At 38.7% G+C, this 17,980-nt stretch overlaps 2 protein-coding genes and 1 pseudogene across 2 annotated transcripts; 1 reads left to right on the forward strand and 2 right to left on the reverse strand.

The window, feature by feature from the left end:
* Positions 1 to 3,057: 3,057 nt before the first annotated feature.
* Positions 3,058 to 4,713, reverse strand: LOC149027078 (putative E3 ubiquitin-protein ligase ARI8 pseudogene; annotated as a pseudogene).
* Positions 4,714 to 6,415: 1,702 nt separating this feature from the next.
* Positions 6,416 to 10,223, forward strand: EMB3136 (Ribosomal protein L10 family protein). The gene is made up of 2 exons (XM_089158966.1): positions 6,416 to 7,256; positions 9,877 to 10,223. Exon 1 carries the CDS (start codon positions 6,539 to 6,541, stop codon positions 7,226 to 7,228), a length of 690 nt encoding a protein of 229 aa, XP_089015092.1. The 5' UTR covers positions 6,416 to 6,538; the 3' UTR covers positions 7,229 to 7,256; positions 9,877 to 10,223.
* Positions 10,224 to 10,487: 264 nt separating this feature from the next.
* Positions 10,488 to 15,811, reverse strand: LOC149027080 (peptidase M1 family protein). The gene is made up of 4 exons (XM_089158960.1): positions 14,555 to 15,811; positions 14,152 to 14,385; positions 13,688 to 14,014; positions 10,488 to 11,142 (listed from the first exon to the last, which is right to left on the reverse strand). The coding sequence occupies exons 1-4, from the start codon at positions 15,533 to 15,535 to the stop codon at positions 10,846 to 10,848; spliced, it is 1,839 nt and encodes a 612-aa protein (XP_089015086.1). The 5' UTR covers positions 15,536 to 15,811; the 3' UTR covers positions 10,488 to 10,845.
* Positions 15,812 to 17,980: the final 2,169 nt, after the last annotated feature.

Here is a 17,980-nt window from a genome sequence, read left to right on the forward strand (position 1 = left end):
TACGACCTCTAAAATCAAGTCTCTTTTGTATTGAAATAGATTAAAAAAGTATCATAGAGAAGATCCCAATTGACAAAATAATAACAAAGAATTTGTAATACTTAGTGAAAATTTGATACAAAGAAGACTATACAAATTTCTACCGGAAAAAAAAAAAAAACTCGAGATAAATCATTTCTATTAAAAACAAAGCTCAATACACAAATAATTAATGTTTCATCAATTAGATGAATAATAATTTGATTTGCACTAACCTTATTTAGAAAAATAATAATTAGAATCACATTAGTTTAGGAATGGCTTTTCATGGACGAAATGGTCGGCTTCGAGAGCAGCATATATACGTGTTGAGAGATCTGCGATTCGGCTTTAAACCACAAAAAACAGGGGGGCCCAGGGTGGTGATGGGAGGGTTTTTTTTTTTATTTTTTATTTTTTTGTTTACATTTTCAGTGGTGGGGCCCACCTTTTTTGTGGTGGAAAACCCGTCGGGGGTGATGATCCGGATTCTGGAAAATAGTTGTCACGTGGCTAAGAGTTAACATGTGTCGTATGGTTGCGTGATTGAAATCGAATGACTCAACGCAAATTAGATCAAGAATCGGATGGACTTTATAATAACCCTAAACGAAGATTAGGGTTTGAGAGGTATAAAGCGAGGATGCCCTGTGTTTTATCATTCGTAAGATGATTGTTTGAGAGCCTACTCTGCTCCAAAGGTTTTGAGATTCGATCTGCGAAGGAACAAGAAGCTCTGAGAGCCTAATATATGCAAAGGAATGCCTTTGCTTCGGGCTAATGCCCTTTTGTGTGCAGTGTGCGGTGTGCTCTGTTCGTTGACGGGACCAGAAACTCAACAAAGAGGAGAGTAGGTTCGAAGATCAAAGACTTCGCGTTGCGGCCCTTCATATTCGTTAGTCCACTGATATTCCTTTGCATATTTTGGCCCAAGAGCCGCAGCTGTTGGGGCTAGAATATGCAGAGCCCCATGTTCTGGCCCAATGGTTGCGGCTCTGCATATCCTTCGGGTATTATCATGACGTTAGCCCAATATTCCTCTGCATATTCTGGCCCCAACAATTGCGGCTCTGCATATCTTCGAGTATTATCATTGACGTTAGCTCAATATTCCTCTGCATATTCTAGCCCCAACAAGCTGCGGCTCTGCATATTCGGGCCCTCCTTCCTCTTTCCCTTGCGCTTGCTCCTCTAGCCCCAACAGTTGCGGCTCTGCATATTATGGCCCTCCTTCCACTTTCCCTTGCCCTTGCCCTTGCTCCTCCCCGCAGGTGGCCGCCGGCCCCTGCGGCTCGCATCGGTCCCCCACTTTCCTTGCCCTTGCCCTTGCTCCTCTGACCCCAACAGCATGTTGTTAGCCTCGTTCCTGGCCCTTGCCCTCCGGATTGTCTATCTTTCCCTTGCGCTTTCTCTAGCCCCAACTCTGCGGGATACCCCCTCCACTGATTCTAAAATTGAAATTTAATTAGATTATTTGAAATTTATCATAAATTGTAAAATTCATCCTAAATTGTACCTGTAAATAATAGAAATTTAATTAGATTATCTAAAATTTATCATAAATTGTACCTATTTATGAATTTGGAATTCATCCAACCGCCATGCTATGGTGGAGTTTTCTCTCTTTTCTATGTTTTTTTTTCTTTAAGGGTTCTTCACGTAAATTCTTGTGTTATTCTTTTCGTTTATTTGTTGATTGTTTTATTCAGTGAATTTTTCATAACCCAACATCCCAAAATCTCTCCTTATATGTTTCTTAATTTATAGTGGAATTTATCTCTTACCCGTGGTTTTTTTTTCCGTAAGGGTTTTCACGTAAATTATTGTGTATTTTTTCTCTTATTTATTGATTGCTCTATTGTGTGGGTTTTATATAACCCGACAATAGTATTAGAGCGATGTCTTGTTTATCATCACAATGGTATCAGAACGATTTTTCTTAATCAATAGTGGAGTTTTCTCTCTTGCCCGTGTAGTTTTTTTTTTCCTTTAAGGGTTTTTTCACGTAAATTCTTGTGTTCTTCTTTTATGTTATTTAATGATTGCTCTATTCGGTGGATTTTTCATAACACGACAACTTCACCCTTCTTGAAGTTATATGTTATTTTGGTTCCTATCTCTGCCTCCTTCGTTTTGACTTTACTTTTTCCTCTACCTGTTATCCATATTCCTGCGTCCGTTGTCCTTTCCTCAGTTTTTTTGGTTTTTTGAAAGAAAAAAATCATTCTTTGCAGACTGGCTGTAGGGAAGATTTATTCACTAACTTTGCCTCCCTCACCATTGCAAATCTTATTCGCAACATAAAAAAAATTAGGCCGTGTGTGGATTGTTTTTGAAAACCCATTGTTTCTGTAAATATGGAAGGAAAACAAAAAGCATAAAACCTATTGGTCAATCGAAGAAAACCCAAGAAAAATAAAAATCCATTGCAAACCCCATTGGCAACATAAAGAAAATTATGCCGTGTGTGAATTGTTTTTGAAAATTAAACCCATTGTATGGAAGGAAAACAAAAAGCATAAACCTTATTGGCGAGTACAAAGAAAACCCAAGAAAAGCAAAAAGTTCATTTCAAACTCTATTGGCAACATAAAGAAAACTAGGCCGATGTGTGGAAGTGGCTTTTAAATGTGATCACTAAAATGTGCTAATCTTACAAATCAAACAAACCCGCATTGGAAATTATTTTTCTCATCTACCATTTTTTTTTTTTGCATTCTTAGTTGTAATTTTTAATTTCAATTATTTATATATTTATTATGAAAAAATATATAATAAAATACCATGAATGACAACACGGCTAGTCACAAAAAACGTGACCTCCAAAATCAAGTCATTTTCATATGAGATAGATTAAAGAAATATCATAAATAGAATATGGCAATTGGCAAAAGAATAAACAAAGAATTTGTGATTATTAGTGAAAATTTGATACATAGAATCTCCACAAATTCTACCGAAAAAAAAAGCTCAATACAGAAATAATTAATGTTTCATCCATACAATATTTAGAAAAATAATAATTTGATTCGCACTAACCTAGTTAGAAAAACAACTAATCTTCTGCAGCCACCGGAATCTAAACCATTTTATTTTCCTTCTAGATCTCTGAATGTCTTTACCATCACCTAAGCTCTCTTTACCATCTCCTAAGCTCTCTTTACCATCTCCCAAGCTCTTCAAATTTCTTGCTCTTCCTCCTCCACTGCAAGTGACATCTGAGAGCCCATTCTCCAAAGCTTGAAGCAAGTTCTCAAAGTAATTCCTAGTCACTTTGGTCAATGTAACTAGCTTTGTAAGGTATTCATACATGCTTGTAATTGAGTAATCAGCCTCAAGGTATCCCTGTAATTCCATCTCCAGACAATGATGAAGCTTTTCTAATCCATATTCTGCTTCACCTTGTAAATACTCAAAAAGTTGTCTCTTAACATCTTGATTCTCAGGAATATAATACCCATAAGCATAAGTCCACTTCAACAGTCGCCTGCATTCAATTACCAATACCAATGCTTCTATTACGAACTGACGATCCATCTCGGATAATTCTTTGAGACTCAATTTCTTGAGCTTATTCTCAGTTTGAATTTGGTGTAAATCTGCCAAAGCAATCTTCCTTGATGCGTGGTTGCTTACCCATCGTTCGTAATAATGAGCATATCTATCTAGAAAGTTTTTAGCCATCTCACGTTTCTTTTCAGCTTCATCATGGGATCCATTAATCAAAGCAGATGTAAAACCATTACAGGAATAATTCTCACCTGCATGCTCTGACCATGAACCAAGGCACAACCAACAAAACTCGTATCCACATGGCGATGAACATGTCATATGCGCACAACCCTCATTCTTTTCGATTTGCCTCTTGCACTTGGGACACGGCTTTGAATTAGTTAATAACCAATTCATAGTTTCACCATCAGAACTCTGTTTCAAAACCCACTTAGCCACAGTTTCACAATCTAAAGGCCTGTGAACTTCCTCACTGCAATTCCAGCAAAAGCTATATGAACAGCTACAAGTAACATCATAAGAAGAGCTTCCATTAATGCCAATAGCATCAAAAGCTACAGCAAATCGACAATCTGGAGCAGGACACCACTTAATTTTTTTCCTATTCGATTCGATATATGATCTGACGAAATAATGAGAAAACTTCTGCTCATCTTCTTCAGAAACGAATCGGAAAATCATATCTTGACCGATAGCAACATTGCACGATTGATGAGGACATTGCAACATCAAGCATCCTGGTCCATCACTAATTGATATGCTAATATAATCCCTCCAACATGAAACACAAAAGAGATGGCCACAGGCAGCAGCAACCATCTCATCCAAAGAAAAAGAAAAATTTTCAAGACAAATTGGACAACTTCGTTCGCTAACCTTTTCTGGAGTTTCTTCAACGATTGGCTTCTCTAATAAACCAACAGCTTTCCGTACTTTCTCTTCATCTTCAAACCAAGAATCTTCAACATCACAGGTATTCCAATTATAATGGAGGAGAAGGATACTTGAACAGGTTCTTGGTATTGCAAGCACCGTAGATACCGTTGTAATATCTTCTTCTTGACATCGACGGATTTCGTCTTCCCCCAGTATGGTGTAACTCGGCTGCTCTTGCAGCAAATTATCTTCTTCCGAGTCCGAAAACATTAACTCTCCATCGTCGTTAACATTCTCAGCATCCATTAGCAGAACAAGAAACTAAAAATTTCCAAGTAGAAGATTGAAATCCTTTTCACTCCAACACGATATAAAGCAATCTAAAAAGAGTCGTTTTAAGTAGAAACTCTCATTATGTCAATAGTCTCAGATTTTAGATTCCGAGTTCAACTAAAATATTAGTCGTTTTAAGTAGAAACTCTCATTATGTCAATAGTCTCAGATTTTAGAATCCGAGTTCAACTAAAATCTTCTTTTGGCCTTTGTGTTCGGAAACATACAATAAACCAACTAAAATCTTCTTTTGGCCTTCCTGAATCTAATTATGTTACCCAAAATAATTATAATAATAAAATTATTGAGTTTTTTTTACGTATGAATATTTTTTATACCGTTAGATCTATTGACTAAATATGAATCGTCTGATTAAATTCATATTTTTTCTCTTATTATTTATGTGTTAATTAAAATAACGTTCTATCACCGGCTAAATTAATAAATAAATAAATAATAAAAAAGCTCGATTCTCGGTGGTTAAATTTCTTCTTCCTTTGTTCTTTTTTTATCTCTTCTTCCTCTTCCCTCTCCATCAGCTCTGAAAATTCTTTCATATGCGTTCATCAAATTTGGACCCTTTGATTGCAATAATTCTTTTGTTGTTCTCTTGAAGAAATAAAAAAGAAAATTTCGTTTTGGACCATTTGATTGCAATAATTCTTTTGTTGTTCTATTGAAGAAATAAAAAAGAAAATTTCGTTTTGGACCCTTTGATTGCAATAATTCTTTTGTTGTTCTATTGAAAAATAAAAAAGAAAATTTCGTCTTCTTTGAGATCTCATGATTCTTTCTTGTTTCTAATTCCATCTCGAATGCTACAAACAAGATATTCCCACATATTTATGTTCAGTGAATCTCCCACAAAAATTTGTCTTTTTCCTCTAAGTCTCTCTAGAAAATTAATTGTATTAAACCTGTAGAAGAACTATATTAGAGAAGAAATCGAGGAAGAAGAAAAACCTGTAGAAGAACTATATTAGAGAAGAAATCGAGGAAGAAGAAAATGTTGAACCTGTGGAAGAACTATATTAGAGAAGAAACAGAGAAAGAAGAAAGAGATGTTACCGCAAACAAGAATCGACAACAGGTGATATTAGGTTAACCTGAGGGCATTTTTATCCTTCCACGTTTGAAATTTGAATATACTTAACTGCAATTAATGGTATTAGTTTGCTTAGGACCCGTACTTAATATATTGTACTAAGGGGACCCAACATTAGTTTATAATCCATTAAAGAGACTCACATGTAAAAAAACTCTAAATTAGATATAGCCAATTGAAGCTTTGAATTCCTGAGTCTAGAGCATCACCTCAGAGCACAAAGTGGTCTCTTTAACATTTCTCAGTCACAAAATCTGATTCGGCTCACAGACAAAAAAAAAATAAAAAAAAAAATTAAGAGGGAAAAATTTAGGAGGGGTCGAGATCCACACCAATACCCTTTGGTCTCCCATGTATTTTGTGGTCCACAAGGGTTCGTGGAGCACTTTATGGTTCGTGGAGCAATTTCTTATTGCCCAATTCAGCTGAATTAGAAGCCGGTTAAGCCCGAGAAAGTAGCCTGATCACAACCTGGACCTACATACGGTCCGAGACCGATTCAAAAGAAACGTTAAATAGATCGTTAAGTTAGGCCCGGCCGAGACCGGCCTATTGAAATCCCTCTTCACGCCTCGATGGTGGCATTTTGGTAATTTGGCAAACTTTACCAGATAAGGCGAGCAGAGTAACCTGCAAGATTGTTACAGGCATCGTTCACCACTGGCTTCCCTCCCAGTCCTTGAAGGTACAACAATGGAAGCTTCACTTTGCACGTATCCCTCCACAAAACCCCATCGCTCTCATACCCTAAACCATACCGCTGTTTTCACTAAACCTCTCTTCAGACCTAAAACCTCTTTGCAGATCAGCGGCAAAACCACTCGAATTCCATCAATTTATTGCGCTATAAGCCGCACCAAGAAAGAAGAAACAGTTGGAATCGTCAAGAAGGAGTTGGAGAATTGCTACCTCCTCGCCGGAATTTCCTACAAAGGATTCACGGTGAAGCAACTTCAAGAGCTCAGGAGATCCTTACCTGAATCCGTGAAGCTCGTCGTTGCCAAGAATACACTTGTTGGTAAGGCCATCGAGGGGACTCCTTGGGAGGCTCTCAAGCCTTGTATGAAAGGCATGAATGCTTGGCTATTTGTTCATACTGAAGAGATTCCTGGAGCTCTCAAGCCGTATAGAGATTTCCAAAAAGAGAAGAAGTTAGATACTAATGACTTCACTGGGGCTGTGTTTGAGGGGAAATTCTATGGCCCATCCGATTTCAAAGCCCTAGAGACAATGCCAACTAGGGCGGAGATTTACGCCAAGTTGCTGGGATCGCTGCAGAGCCCCGCGTCAGCATTGGTTAGTACGCTTCAAGCGCCGGCTAGGGATTTGGTTATGGTGTTGAAGGCGTATGTTCAAAAGTTGGAAGAAGGCGATAAGCAATAGATGATGTCTTTGCCCTTTGGTAGTAGCAGTAAGTTCTTCTTCGCTGCCAAAGTCCTTTCTTTCCAATTCCCTGTAGCTCATTTGCTGCTTAAATTGTATGGAACAACTTAATTGCAGATTTTTGTATCATTAAACTTATCATCTTATTGTAATGATTCTTCCCAGTAATTGTTTCATGATAGATAATTTTCCTCAATTCATCAAAATCCAGTAGTATGTTCTTGTAGTTATTCTCTTGTTATGAACATAACATTATGCTAAATCCCCAAATGTTATGAATTTCATGCCAGTATCTTTTGGCCCTCCAATTTCTAGTTCTGGATAGGTTTAGCTCCTCCAGTCTTCATAGTGAAGTTCAGGTTAAAACAATATATCAGCCATCGTGTCAGCTAAACCCATTATTCCTTGTTTTCAATGAGCTTCAAGCCTTTAACATTTAGCAAAGGTTGGTGATTTTAGGATTTTAGGAATCAAGCATATTAGATCATTCAGTGAATGGTGAACTCGTGCTGGAACTGTGGAAATTTTTGATCCCTCAATCGTTTTACTATTTCGAATTAAGGCTAGACAATTCAATATCATGTTTTGTTGTGACAATAAATGGTTCCAACCAAAAATTTTGTTACGAGGCAATGGAAGCAGGGGGTGGATTCCATTGTACCTATTATAATCACCAGTCAATACATTTTAGATATGCTAAAATGAAGCCGCAAATACCAAGGACTCCTCCCAAGCCCAGAGCATTTTCATTATCAGTATCAGTATCAAGGGCTGTCTGTATTGGTAACCACCTATGTTGATATTGATACAATATAGATCAGGCATCAATTCAAAAATGATTCACTCTTTGGATGTGCTCTCAATCAGCCTTGGTATAATATCACTCTAGGGTGCCTGAAAGTGCTGATATGTACCAGTAAATAATATACCAATACCTTGGTCCAGACACCTAAGGAGATTGCTTCAACTCCATTATAAGCAACTTTTCTGACAACAAGCATAGCCATCTTTTTAATGTGAATCTTAATGAACCTATGAAACAGTGAAACTAATGTTATTGAACAACATTGGCTCAAGTTTAAATGCCATAAAAACTTATTAATGGAAATTTTCAAGTATTGTGTAGCCAAACTTTATACATAGGATAGAAAAAGATATTTTTAACAAAATTTCTTAGATTTTGTCAGACAAGTAAGGAAAAGAAATTGTACTTCCAACCACTGCCTTGGATTCTTCACTGTATGTCATGCTGTTTGTCTTTTTTTCTTATGAAAATTATTTGTTTCAATATCTTGTATCTAGGGTTTCCTTTTGACTATACATAGAGATTAAGTGATAATGGAAAGAAAATAGAAACTCTTGTGGTCTCGATCTTGTACTAATTAAACACTATCAGATCTGGTAATTTGAAAATTTGCTTATATATGTTCCTTAAGACCTATAGTATTTGATGAATTGCTTGGTTGACATCGTTAGTAAGATAACGATGCTTTCACTGTATTTTATCCATCTCATTTCCCTTCCCTTCAATTTACTTCCAATCTGATGGAAACAAAACCTACTAACAGCAAAGCTCCAAAGGTTCATGCAAAATCACTGCAACCACTTTTAGAATCATCCAACTGTTTTGGTTTATGTACACAAACTACGGAGGAGATGCAGTCTAATCCCCATAGAGTTACAGGCTTATGTGATTTTAGGACATGGAATGCCATCAACTTGAGCTTGTGTCTCAAGTTGTGGAATGGCCGGGATGCACTGGATCAGACATCCTCCGAGAGTGGGTCCCAACAAAGAGAAGTTTCGTGCATCTGGGGGCACTGCTCATGTAATGCCCTTAGCAGTTCCATGGAAGACATTCTTAACAAGAATTCTTGACCAGCATCTAAGATAACTACTGATGAGATTGCCTGTATGGGTACATCACTGTTGGCCATTGTTTCAGCATAACTATTATATAGCATGAATGTTTGACGAGCCTAAGCAACAAAAATACCCTTTTTGGTGAACCACTGAGTATTAGCATTTGATGAGGTTAAGATATACTGGTACACCAGAGATATAAGCTGATTACACAATCTTAATTACAGAAAAGTTTTTATTTTCCTTTTTAACTTTTTGACATCTATTGAACTGAAACAGGATATATACCCTAGAGAATGTTACAAAACATAACAAAATTTTAGGGTCTCTTTAGGGTGAAACACCTTAACAAAAGAAACCACCAAAAGTCTGTTAAACTACTGAAGGCACATTTTTTTTCTTCCTCTTTTCGGTTTGAACGAAAACAAGAACATGTAATTGACATTGATAAACTGTGTGATCTAAATCTAATCTAATGTTAGTAATTTGAGCTTTGGGAGGCCAGTTTTTTTTTTTTGGGTCAACTAGGGAGCCAGGTTATGTCCTGGCTACATGAAAATTCTTATCTTGTGTAATGAAGTGTACATGTTTAATGCGTGACTGTGAATTTTAAGATAGAAATGAAAAATCTCCTCACAACAGCCAGGTAAATGCTTCAGCATCTTGTACGGTACGAAACCCACAAAAGTCCGTCAAGATAGTTGGTTTACTTCGTTTTACTGAGAAGTGCTGCTTAGACATCTTGTATGCGCCCTGACATCCATTCCCATTTGCACTTTTTTCAGTCTTTTAAGTTCACAAAGCTCCATTATAATTGGTATCGGCAATAATAGCCCATCCTCCACCTTCCTCTGAAGATTCGAGTCAAAGCTTCTTTAAATGAAAGAAAAGGATGGTGGGGAGCAATGGAGGTGGTGATGTGGGTTGTGGTGATTGTATCAATAACGCTTTTTCTAATCTAGAAATTTGCTTTAGAGAATTGGAAGCGTCATTCCTTATAAGGTGATGTAAGTTGTTCTATCAGGTAATGGTTGTACACAGAATGCTGTTGCAGTGAACTTTGTAATCGAGTGGTTCGAGATGAGATGTGAAAGCATGTTAACCGAATAGGCCAATCAAGCTCACTGATCTTAACAAAGTAACCCAAATTCTCTTGGAGAGGCCTGAGGGTAGGTACATCATGGGAAAATATACCAATTGGTTTCAAGTTGGGAACGACATAGTGAACATAATCCAAGAGAGAGATTGAGCTCTTGGAATTTATCCCAGTGCTAAGAAGAGATTAGGTTGAACTCATTGGAATTTATCCCCAATGCAAAGACCTTCCCTTCCATAAGAAATTTCTCATAAAAGCTTTGAATTTCCCTGGACCTGGAGCTTGGCAGTGTGGTGTGTGGATAGCTGGAATAAGGATATGGAGTTTGTTACCGGAAATATTTCGCTTCAAACTCCAGCTCCCATGCCGTTCGGCTGTGATAACATGACATCTTGTCAATTCAGTTAGGTCGAATTCCCTCCCCAAACCCCAGACAATTAGATACGACAAAATTCTAGACCATGAAAATGAAGTGGAGCAAATATTTTACACATGGAATCAGAATCAGTTGTGCACTCCATACCATCTCCATCAGGCTGGATGTCCTATATTTTATTTCCCCAAAAGATTTTGCTCATAATTATTCCAGAGATACTGTAACACTGACTTACAATACAGCATTGAAAGTTCAATTCGAGTATCTACATAGATCATCATCCTATAGATGTTTCAGAAGGATGGACTCGACAACACCTTGAGCTATAGGATGATAACACTCTCGGGCTTCTTCAAAAACCCTTTTGGCCAACATCTTTGCCTCTTCTTTTCCACTGCCTTGAGCCAGTGCAGTATAGAGTGGGCGGAGGTACTTCATCCTTCCAACCTCTTTCAATGTTTTCTCCACCTCACTGAAGTATTCTTTGCATCCAGATGAAATAGCCAGTTGAAGAAACGCTACCTTCAACTCATAATTCTTGGATTCTGCCAGCCTGTAGCGTGCATCCAACGCTGCAACCTGCAGGAACAAACCACACCAAAAAAAAACATATGATGAGACACTAACTCACGAAAATGAAAAAACGAACTATATGGATTCAGTATAAATTGTAATCGCAAGTTGCATCATTCGGTGTTTAAACTTGGCACGTATGCTCCTGGTTTAGGTCATACGGTGCAATCTTTACAAGGGAAACAAGAAAGAAAGAAGAAGAAGAGAGTGGGGTAGGACAATGAAATTCCAGTCAGAGAAACAAATTCGTTAGTATTGTTCCCCTTGGTCATCTCATACTTAATACTCTTTCCATTATTTTACCTCTTTACATGCAAGATATTTTTTATGTAAACCTCACAGCTTTATTCACATTGTAGTTATCCATTTACTTTCAAGAAGTAAAAAGGATCAGTGCAAAAGGAATATTCGCAAGTAGAATCAGTACAGAAGATTAGCATATATAAAGGGGAAATTTAGACTCTGAGATCCTAAAATACCATATGATTAAAGAAAGTTGAACACAAAGAGGAAAGAGGAAGTTACATTTGCTTTTGACTCTCTAATATTAGAAGTACCAAATTGACCAGGCCCAGCCCACACAAAGCCCATTAAAGCTTGAACCAAAATCCAAGCCCAACTGGTGTGTCAAGGGGCTGGCTGTACCCTCAGAAGAGTATTATGGTCTTTCCCCACCCCCTTGGAACACCAAAAGGGTCCATTAAATTCCCTGTTATTTTTAGGATCCAATATCTAATGTTTGTTTTTCAATTGGATTAGTGGTTAAGAGTCCACTTCTGAGTTGGAGTCCCGGTTGGAATCCAATTTCCAAGTGGGATTCCTTTTGGAAATTAGTTATTTATTGTTGCAAGTTTTTATTTATCGGGAGATCTCTAGAAGACTCCTTCCTAGTTTGTTTCTTAAGTTGTTTAGTTGTAAAGGGAGTCTAAATCCAAAGTGGATCCGCTAGTTTCAGTCCAAGCATGTTTCCTAATTAGATTTGAGTCCTAGTTGCATTCCTTCAATGTAATGAAGCTATAAAAGGCCCCCATAATTCATAACAAATTAGACTGGATGAATAAGATGGCCAAGCATTGAAGGAGAATTGGAGTCATGTGTTCCAAGAGGGATCACCATGGCTGAGTGTGTAAGATTTCTGCAATGTTCGTCTTCTTCTTCAATTTCTACCCCCCGCAACAGCCTTGTGATCTCCCCTACAGCAGTTTAGAGTGAACCAGTCCAGTCTCTACAAGTACAATTCCCCACCCCATTGCCAACCGAAATCCCCAATCACAGACCTCTCTTTCCCTCCGTTCTTCTTCCCTCGGGAAGCAGCACCCCTTCCCCAATTAAAAACCCTAGGAAACCCTCACCCCTTTCCCCTATCACCCTACCACTAGGATTCTGCCTCTCTCCTCTCACTTCTCTTATCTCTCAAAACCCTAAACAGTCCATTCCTTGAAGTTGAGAATTTACCTGCACTTCATCTTCTTCCTTGAAACCCTAAAAACCTAAACCTATTAAAAACCCAATATCTCCTCAACCCTTGAACCAAAGCCTAAACCCTTTTAGGACTAGCATCCCTATCCCCTACCCTACCTTTGATCCAAATTCTAACCCTAACTATGTCGTAAATACAGTACGAGACCTAATTTTACTTGGAAAAATTCTGCAATTGCAGATTGTTAAAAGCAGAATATTTTTCTTAACTTTTCAAACCTAATCCTTATCCTAAACATAACCCTACACCTACCCACACCCAGATTTAAGAGTTGGAACCCAACCAGACCTAGCCGCAGGGTCCCTTGAGTGTTTTGAGTACAATTTAGCTGCTGTCCTCTGAGTTTTCATCCCCAAACAGCAAGGGTATAAACCCTAGTTTGCTGCTGGTTCAATTAGAGAGGGTCCTGAAGATTAGCCCAGGCCCTGGTTTACATCACATATGTTACTGTCACTTCCTCTTTCTATTCCCTTTTCTTCAAACAGATGCAAGTTGAAGAGGATCCAATGATTGAATATAATTATGCAATTGGCTTTTTAATTGCTAGTCCCAGCCAACAAAACCAGCTGTTTTTGAGTGTCTGTATAAACCAACATCTCGACTTAAAAATCATACAATGAACATCCCAAATGTCGCACAATGTTTTCCAATAACATACAGTCATGCTAAAGAAGTTCAACCAATGGTGGCAGCAGTTCGAAGACTCAGCTACCTTCATTCTGCCTGATACGTTAGTAGAATAGGAAATTCCTCTTCAGACAAATGCTTGAGGCTTACTGCTGAGAAATAAAGATCTATCATATTTGCAAATTAGAAACATCCCTTCTACCATTCCGAGTATGTATGTAAAAAGAGAGATTTCACCTCTATGACTCTAAGAGTAACATATGTTTAAACAGAAGGGACATCTGACAAATTAGTGGACATTATATCATAATTAAGAAGTTCAGGGAACTCAGTAAACAAGAAAGCCCCGTGTATAACCGAAGGTCATTTGCAGCAAATACACCAATGAATGCTTAAAACAAAAACAAGGAGTTGGCTTTAGACTAATGGAAAAGTAGATGATACCTGTGATGCTTCCACAGACTTGGGCAAATTTTCCAGGTAAAGTTCCCATTCCTGTCCTTGCCAATCTGATACTTCATCTTCCCTTGGCATCCTTCCGTGAATAAATTCTTTTGCCAGAGAAACAATCTTAGCGTAGGTGTTGGAAAAAGGTTCAAATGCATCTGGAGGGATACCAGTTCCCTCGGTCCAAAGGACAAGATCGATCTCCTTCTCTATTCCGGGGACATTAGCTTTCAGGAAATTGAGAAACGTTTCTGTATCAATTGATTGGAACTTGAAAGTGGCGATATATTTCTTAAGGAATTCATCAAACGCTGGCCTTCCCATCTAAAGAAAATCCAACAGGATTAAAAAGAGAGAGAGAGAGGTTTTGAAACACAGGGTCAGGGTAGGGGAATTGACAACATCAGTCTCAAATTCTGAGTTCCTTCATATCAATTCTATGCACTATTACGAGAAATTACCTGACGCTCAATGCGCCAAACGAACTGGAAACCCTTCTCATATGGAACTTGAGAAAAAACATCATCTGGATCCACTCCTTCCTGGTTCGTCTTAAGCTTTGTGAACTCCATGTTGTCCTTGAATCTCTCCATTTCATCATTCAATCCCCTCCAACCAATGCCAGCGTTCAAAGCAGCTATCTCTTCCCCCTGAACGACCTCAACAATTCTCCGCTCCGCATAGGTAGTGAACCCCTTTAACCGTTACAATTATTAGGTTAGAAATATATCAACAGCCTCTCAACGGAACGGTTCCGGCTGAGCACATCATATATAAACTCAGACCAGAAAGAGTCCAGAAGCACCTCGGCACGGATTCTATAAAGAGAGAGAAACAAGGAAGAAAATGGGAAAATCAAATCACCTCGTTTAACCAGAAATGATCATTTGTCTTGTTGGTGATTAGATTCCCAGTCCAGCTATGAGCGAGCTCGTGCGCCACCACCTGTGCACCGCTTGCATCCCCCTTGATTACCGTCGGTGTCAAGAACACCATCCTCGGATTCTCCATTCCTCCGTAAGGAAAGCTGGGCGGCAACACGAGTAGGTCAAACCTCTCCCACTCGTAAGGCCCGAAAAGCTTCTCCCCCTGCCTAATCATGTCCTCTGTCCCCGAAAACTCCCTCGCAGCCGCGTCCAGAACAGCAGGCACCGACTCGGCGTAAACCCTCGTTCTGGGTCCGACGTCTCTGAAGCCAAGCTCTCCCACGGCAAACGCAAACAGGTAAGGCGGTATGGGTTGCTCCATGGTGAATTCTTCCACCACCCTGCCTTCGGCACACCACAACGCATCGTCGACGGCCATTGCAGCCTCACCAGAGACAGGAGGTCGGCGTTCGACATGTCTCGCGGACATCACCGCCGACAACTGCTGTGGCACATTAAGGCGAGCTGAGTAACAAATGCGCGCAGCAGGGGTGTCTTGACATGGGAATATAGAACGGGCATGGATGGATTGGCACTGGGTGTACACGAAGGGGAAAGTCTTGTTGAACGTCTGTGGAGAAGAGAGCCATTGAAGGGCTGACGAAGATGGGCTCGTCGAAAAAACGATCAGAAATGAAGATTGGTTAGAAAGGGAGACGGTGAGGTTTTGACCTTTGATCGCATCAGGAACGGGAGAAAGCGAGAAAGGAAGAGGAGCTAGGGTTTTGGGGTCGACGACGGAGGAAATTGAGAGAGAACGTGTGTCGAGATAGATATAACCAGAATGAGGGTTTGGGAGGCTAAGGAGAACCGAGCCCTGAATTGTGGAAGAAGCGAATTCGAAATAGAGAGAAAGGGAGACGTGGGTCGCGAATGGGTGAGAAGAATCGGTGAAGGAATGAGGATCCACGGGTGCCATTGAAGAACAATGGATTATGGTTAGGGTTAGGGTTTTCAAACTGGGGGAAGATTGCTTTAAACTTTATAAGAAGAGCGAAAATGTCGCCTAAACTGTTAAAAGGCTGTTTTGTTGACACTTGATGACTGATCAGGAAGTGACCTGAACAGCAAGAGGTGTTTGTGTTTGCCGGGGAAGAGGAAAATCCGGATCAGCGACCCCGTCGGGGAGCACTTTGTGCTCCCAAAAGTGCTCCCCGACGGCTTACCCCCACAAAAAACAGGGGCCCAGGTGGTGATGGGAGGTGGTGATGGAAGGGTTTTCTTTTTACTTTTTTTTAATATTGTTTAGATGTGGGGCCCACCATTTGTGCTCCAATCCGGATTCCGGGGAAGAGCGGAACCGATAGCTTCTGGCTTTTGGCTTTTAAATTTTTGGAGGGAATAAAGGCAGGCTTTTTAGATCCTTGTTGCCGGTTCTTTTACTAATAACCCCTATAATTAATTAATGCCAAGTGCATATTAGCCTAAGTGCCTAACGTACCTGATGCTGCTGCTCCAAATTGTAACTCTGGGTGGGGTAGGTTCCACACTTCCATGATTCCATCCACATTCAAATAAACAGATCCGACCTGATTTGTTTCATATATGCTCCCTTTTATATAACTTGTTAATACATGTCGAACGGTAGAACCTCACATACTAGGCTAAACTTCAAGCTACACTTTCTATTTCCTGTTAATAACATAATCCTTGAGATTGCTGTAAGAAATCTTTTGACGTGTAGAGCTTCATAGTGGAATTGTTAGGTTGGCTGCCACCGGAGTACCCATGCTGCGTTTGTTTGCTTAGATAAAAAGTGGGGTAAGAAAAAAAATGAAAAAATCAAACTTTTCTTATTTTTCCTTTCCTTTTGAAATTGTAAAATATTTGGTTGTTTGGAGTGGAAAAGTGAGAGACATGTCTCGTGAGTGAAGTGGCAACTCAACTTTTTCACCCTCAAACCTTTTAAAAACCCCCACAAAATATATGAGACTTTGTGAAAAATTTTGAAAAAATAAAAAATAGGACCCACAACTATCAATTTTTCCACAAAACCCTTTCATTTCTTTTTATTCTCCCTCACCCCACTATACATAAAACCCATATGTTTTTTTTTTTTACCCCATATTTGCAAACAAATGCAGTCTTACTGGTGTCTGTTGTGGATGAGCCGATGTAACATAAACCACGTAAGAACTGTTCCTTTGCCCAGTAGGGTGGGGAAAAAATTGATGGAAATATGTGGGACTTGTATGTAAAGGATTGGGCGGCAAAGTTATAAAATAAATGTTTGTGAAAATGTTTTAAATATGGGTTCGACTTTTGTTGTATTTCACAATTTTCATAATGTTCCACTTATTCAGTGGGACTTTTAAAATAGATAGAGTAACCAAAAAATATCATGCCACGTCAACTGAACTGTTCACTTTATCACTTTCATTTAACCAAACAAGTTATATTTTAAAATTTCATGGAAAAGTTTATAATATCAAAACAAAATTATCACTCCACTTGAAATCTAGTAAACAAGATGTGTTGTAATGATTTAGTTAGATCCTTTAGGGTCTGTTTGATTACATGAATCTAAATATTTCAAATTTATTGATTCACAAATGGAAGATTTATACTCGTTTGGTTGTGTGAATCTCTAGGTTCGTGAAATCTATGAATTTACCATTTTACAATCAAAACGTGAATCTGTAGATTTATGGGTATGAGGTGAAATCTCTATATTTCATCCCTACTATAAAAGTGCTAAACATTTGAACCGTGACTCGATAGATTTTTTTTAGGATAAAACTACATATTTCATTCCCAAGATTCAACCTAACCAATTAGTTAATTTTATGAACTATGACTCCATTAATTTGAAATTCTATAGATTTGAAATCTCAGTATTTTTTAAATCTCCATTCTCAAGTAACCAAACAGGATCTAATGCGGATATAACAATACTTCATTTTACCATTGAGTTGGAGTTCTAAGTTCTGAAGAGCCCCCCAAATCCTAAATAAAATATTAACGAATATGGGAACAAGATCTTGGCTACATTTAAATATGACATGGTCCTCCGTTCTTGGGCATTTAAATATGACAAGGTCTTCCGTTCCGGTGAATATTCTCTTCCTTCCATGGACTATTTCAAACCAAACTTCCTTTGTTGGGATTTTTCGACTTAATCGTTACAATGTCCTACCCCGCCCAAAAAAATAAAAAAAAAGGATAAGCAAAATAATTGCCATCTTGATCGTGGTCACGGTCTTCTTGTGAAGATCATTGTAATCCCACAAGTTAGTTCAACTTATATTGAAGATAGTCTTATTGGTTTAGAGGGATTCCATGATATCAGGTTTCGTCAGTAAGAGCCTACTTGAATGTGTCGTAGAGAGGATGATAGATCAAACACCTAAGGATCTCACCCCAT

This window comes from Hakea prostrata, chromosome 1, assembly GCF_041222555.1.
Source record: "Hakea prostrata isolate BN-2017 chromosome 1, UWA_Hpros_2, whole genome shotgun sequence".
NCBI lineage: Eukaryota > Viridiplantae > Streptophyta > Magnoliopsida > Proteales > Proteaceae > Hakea > Hakea prostrata.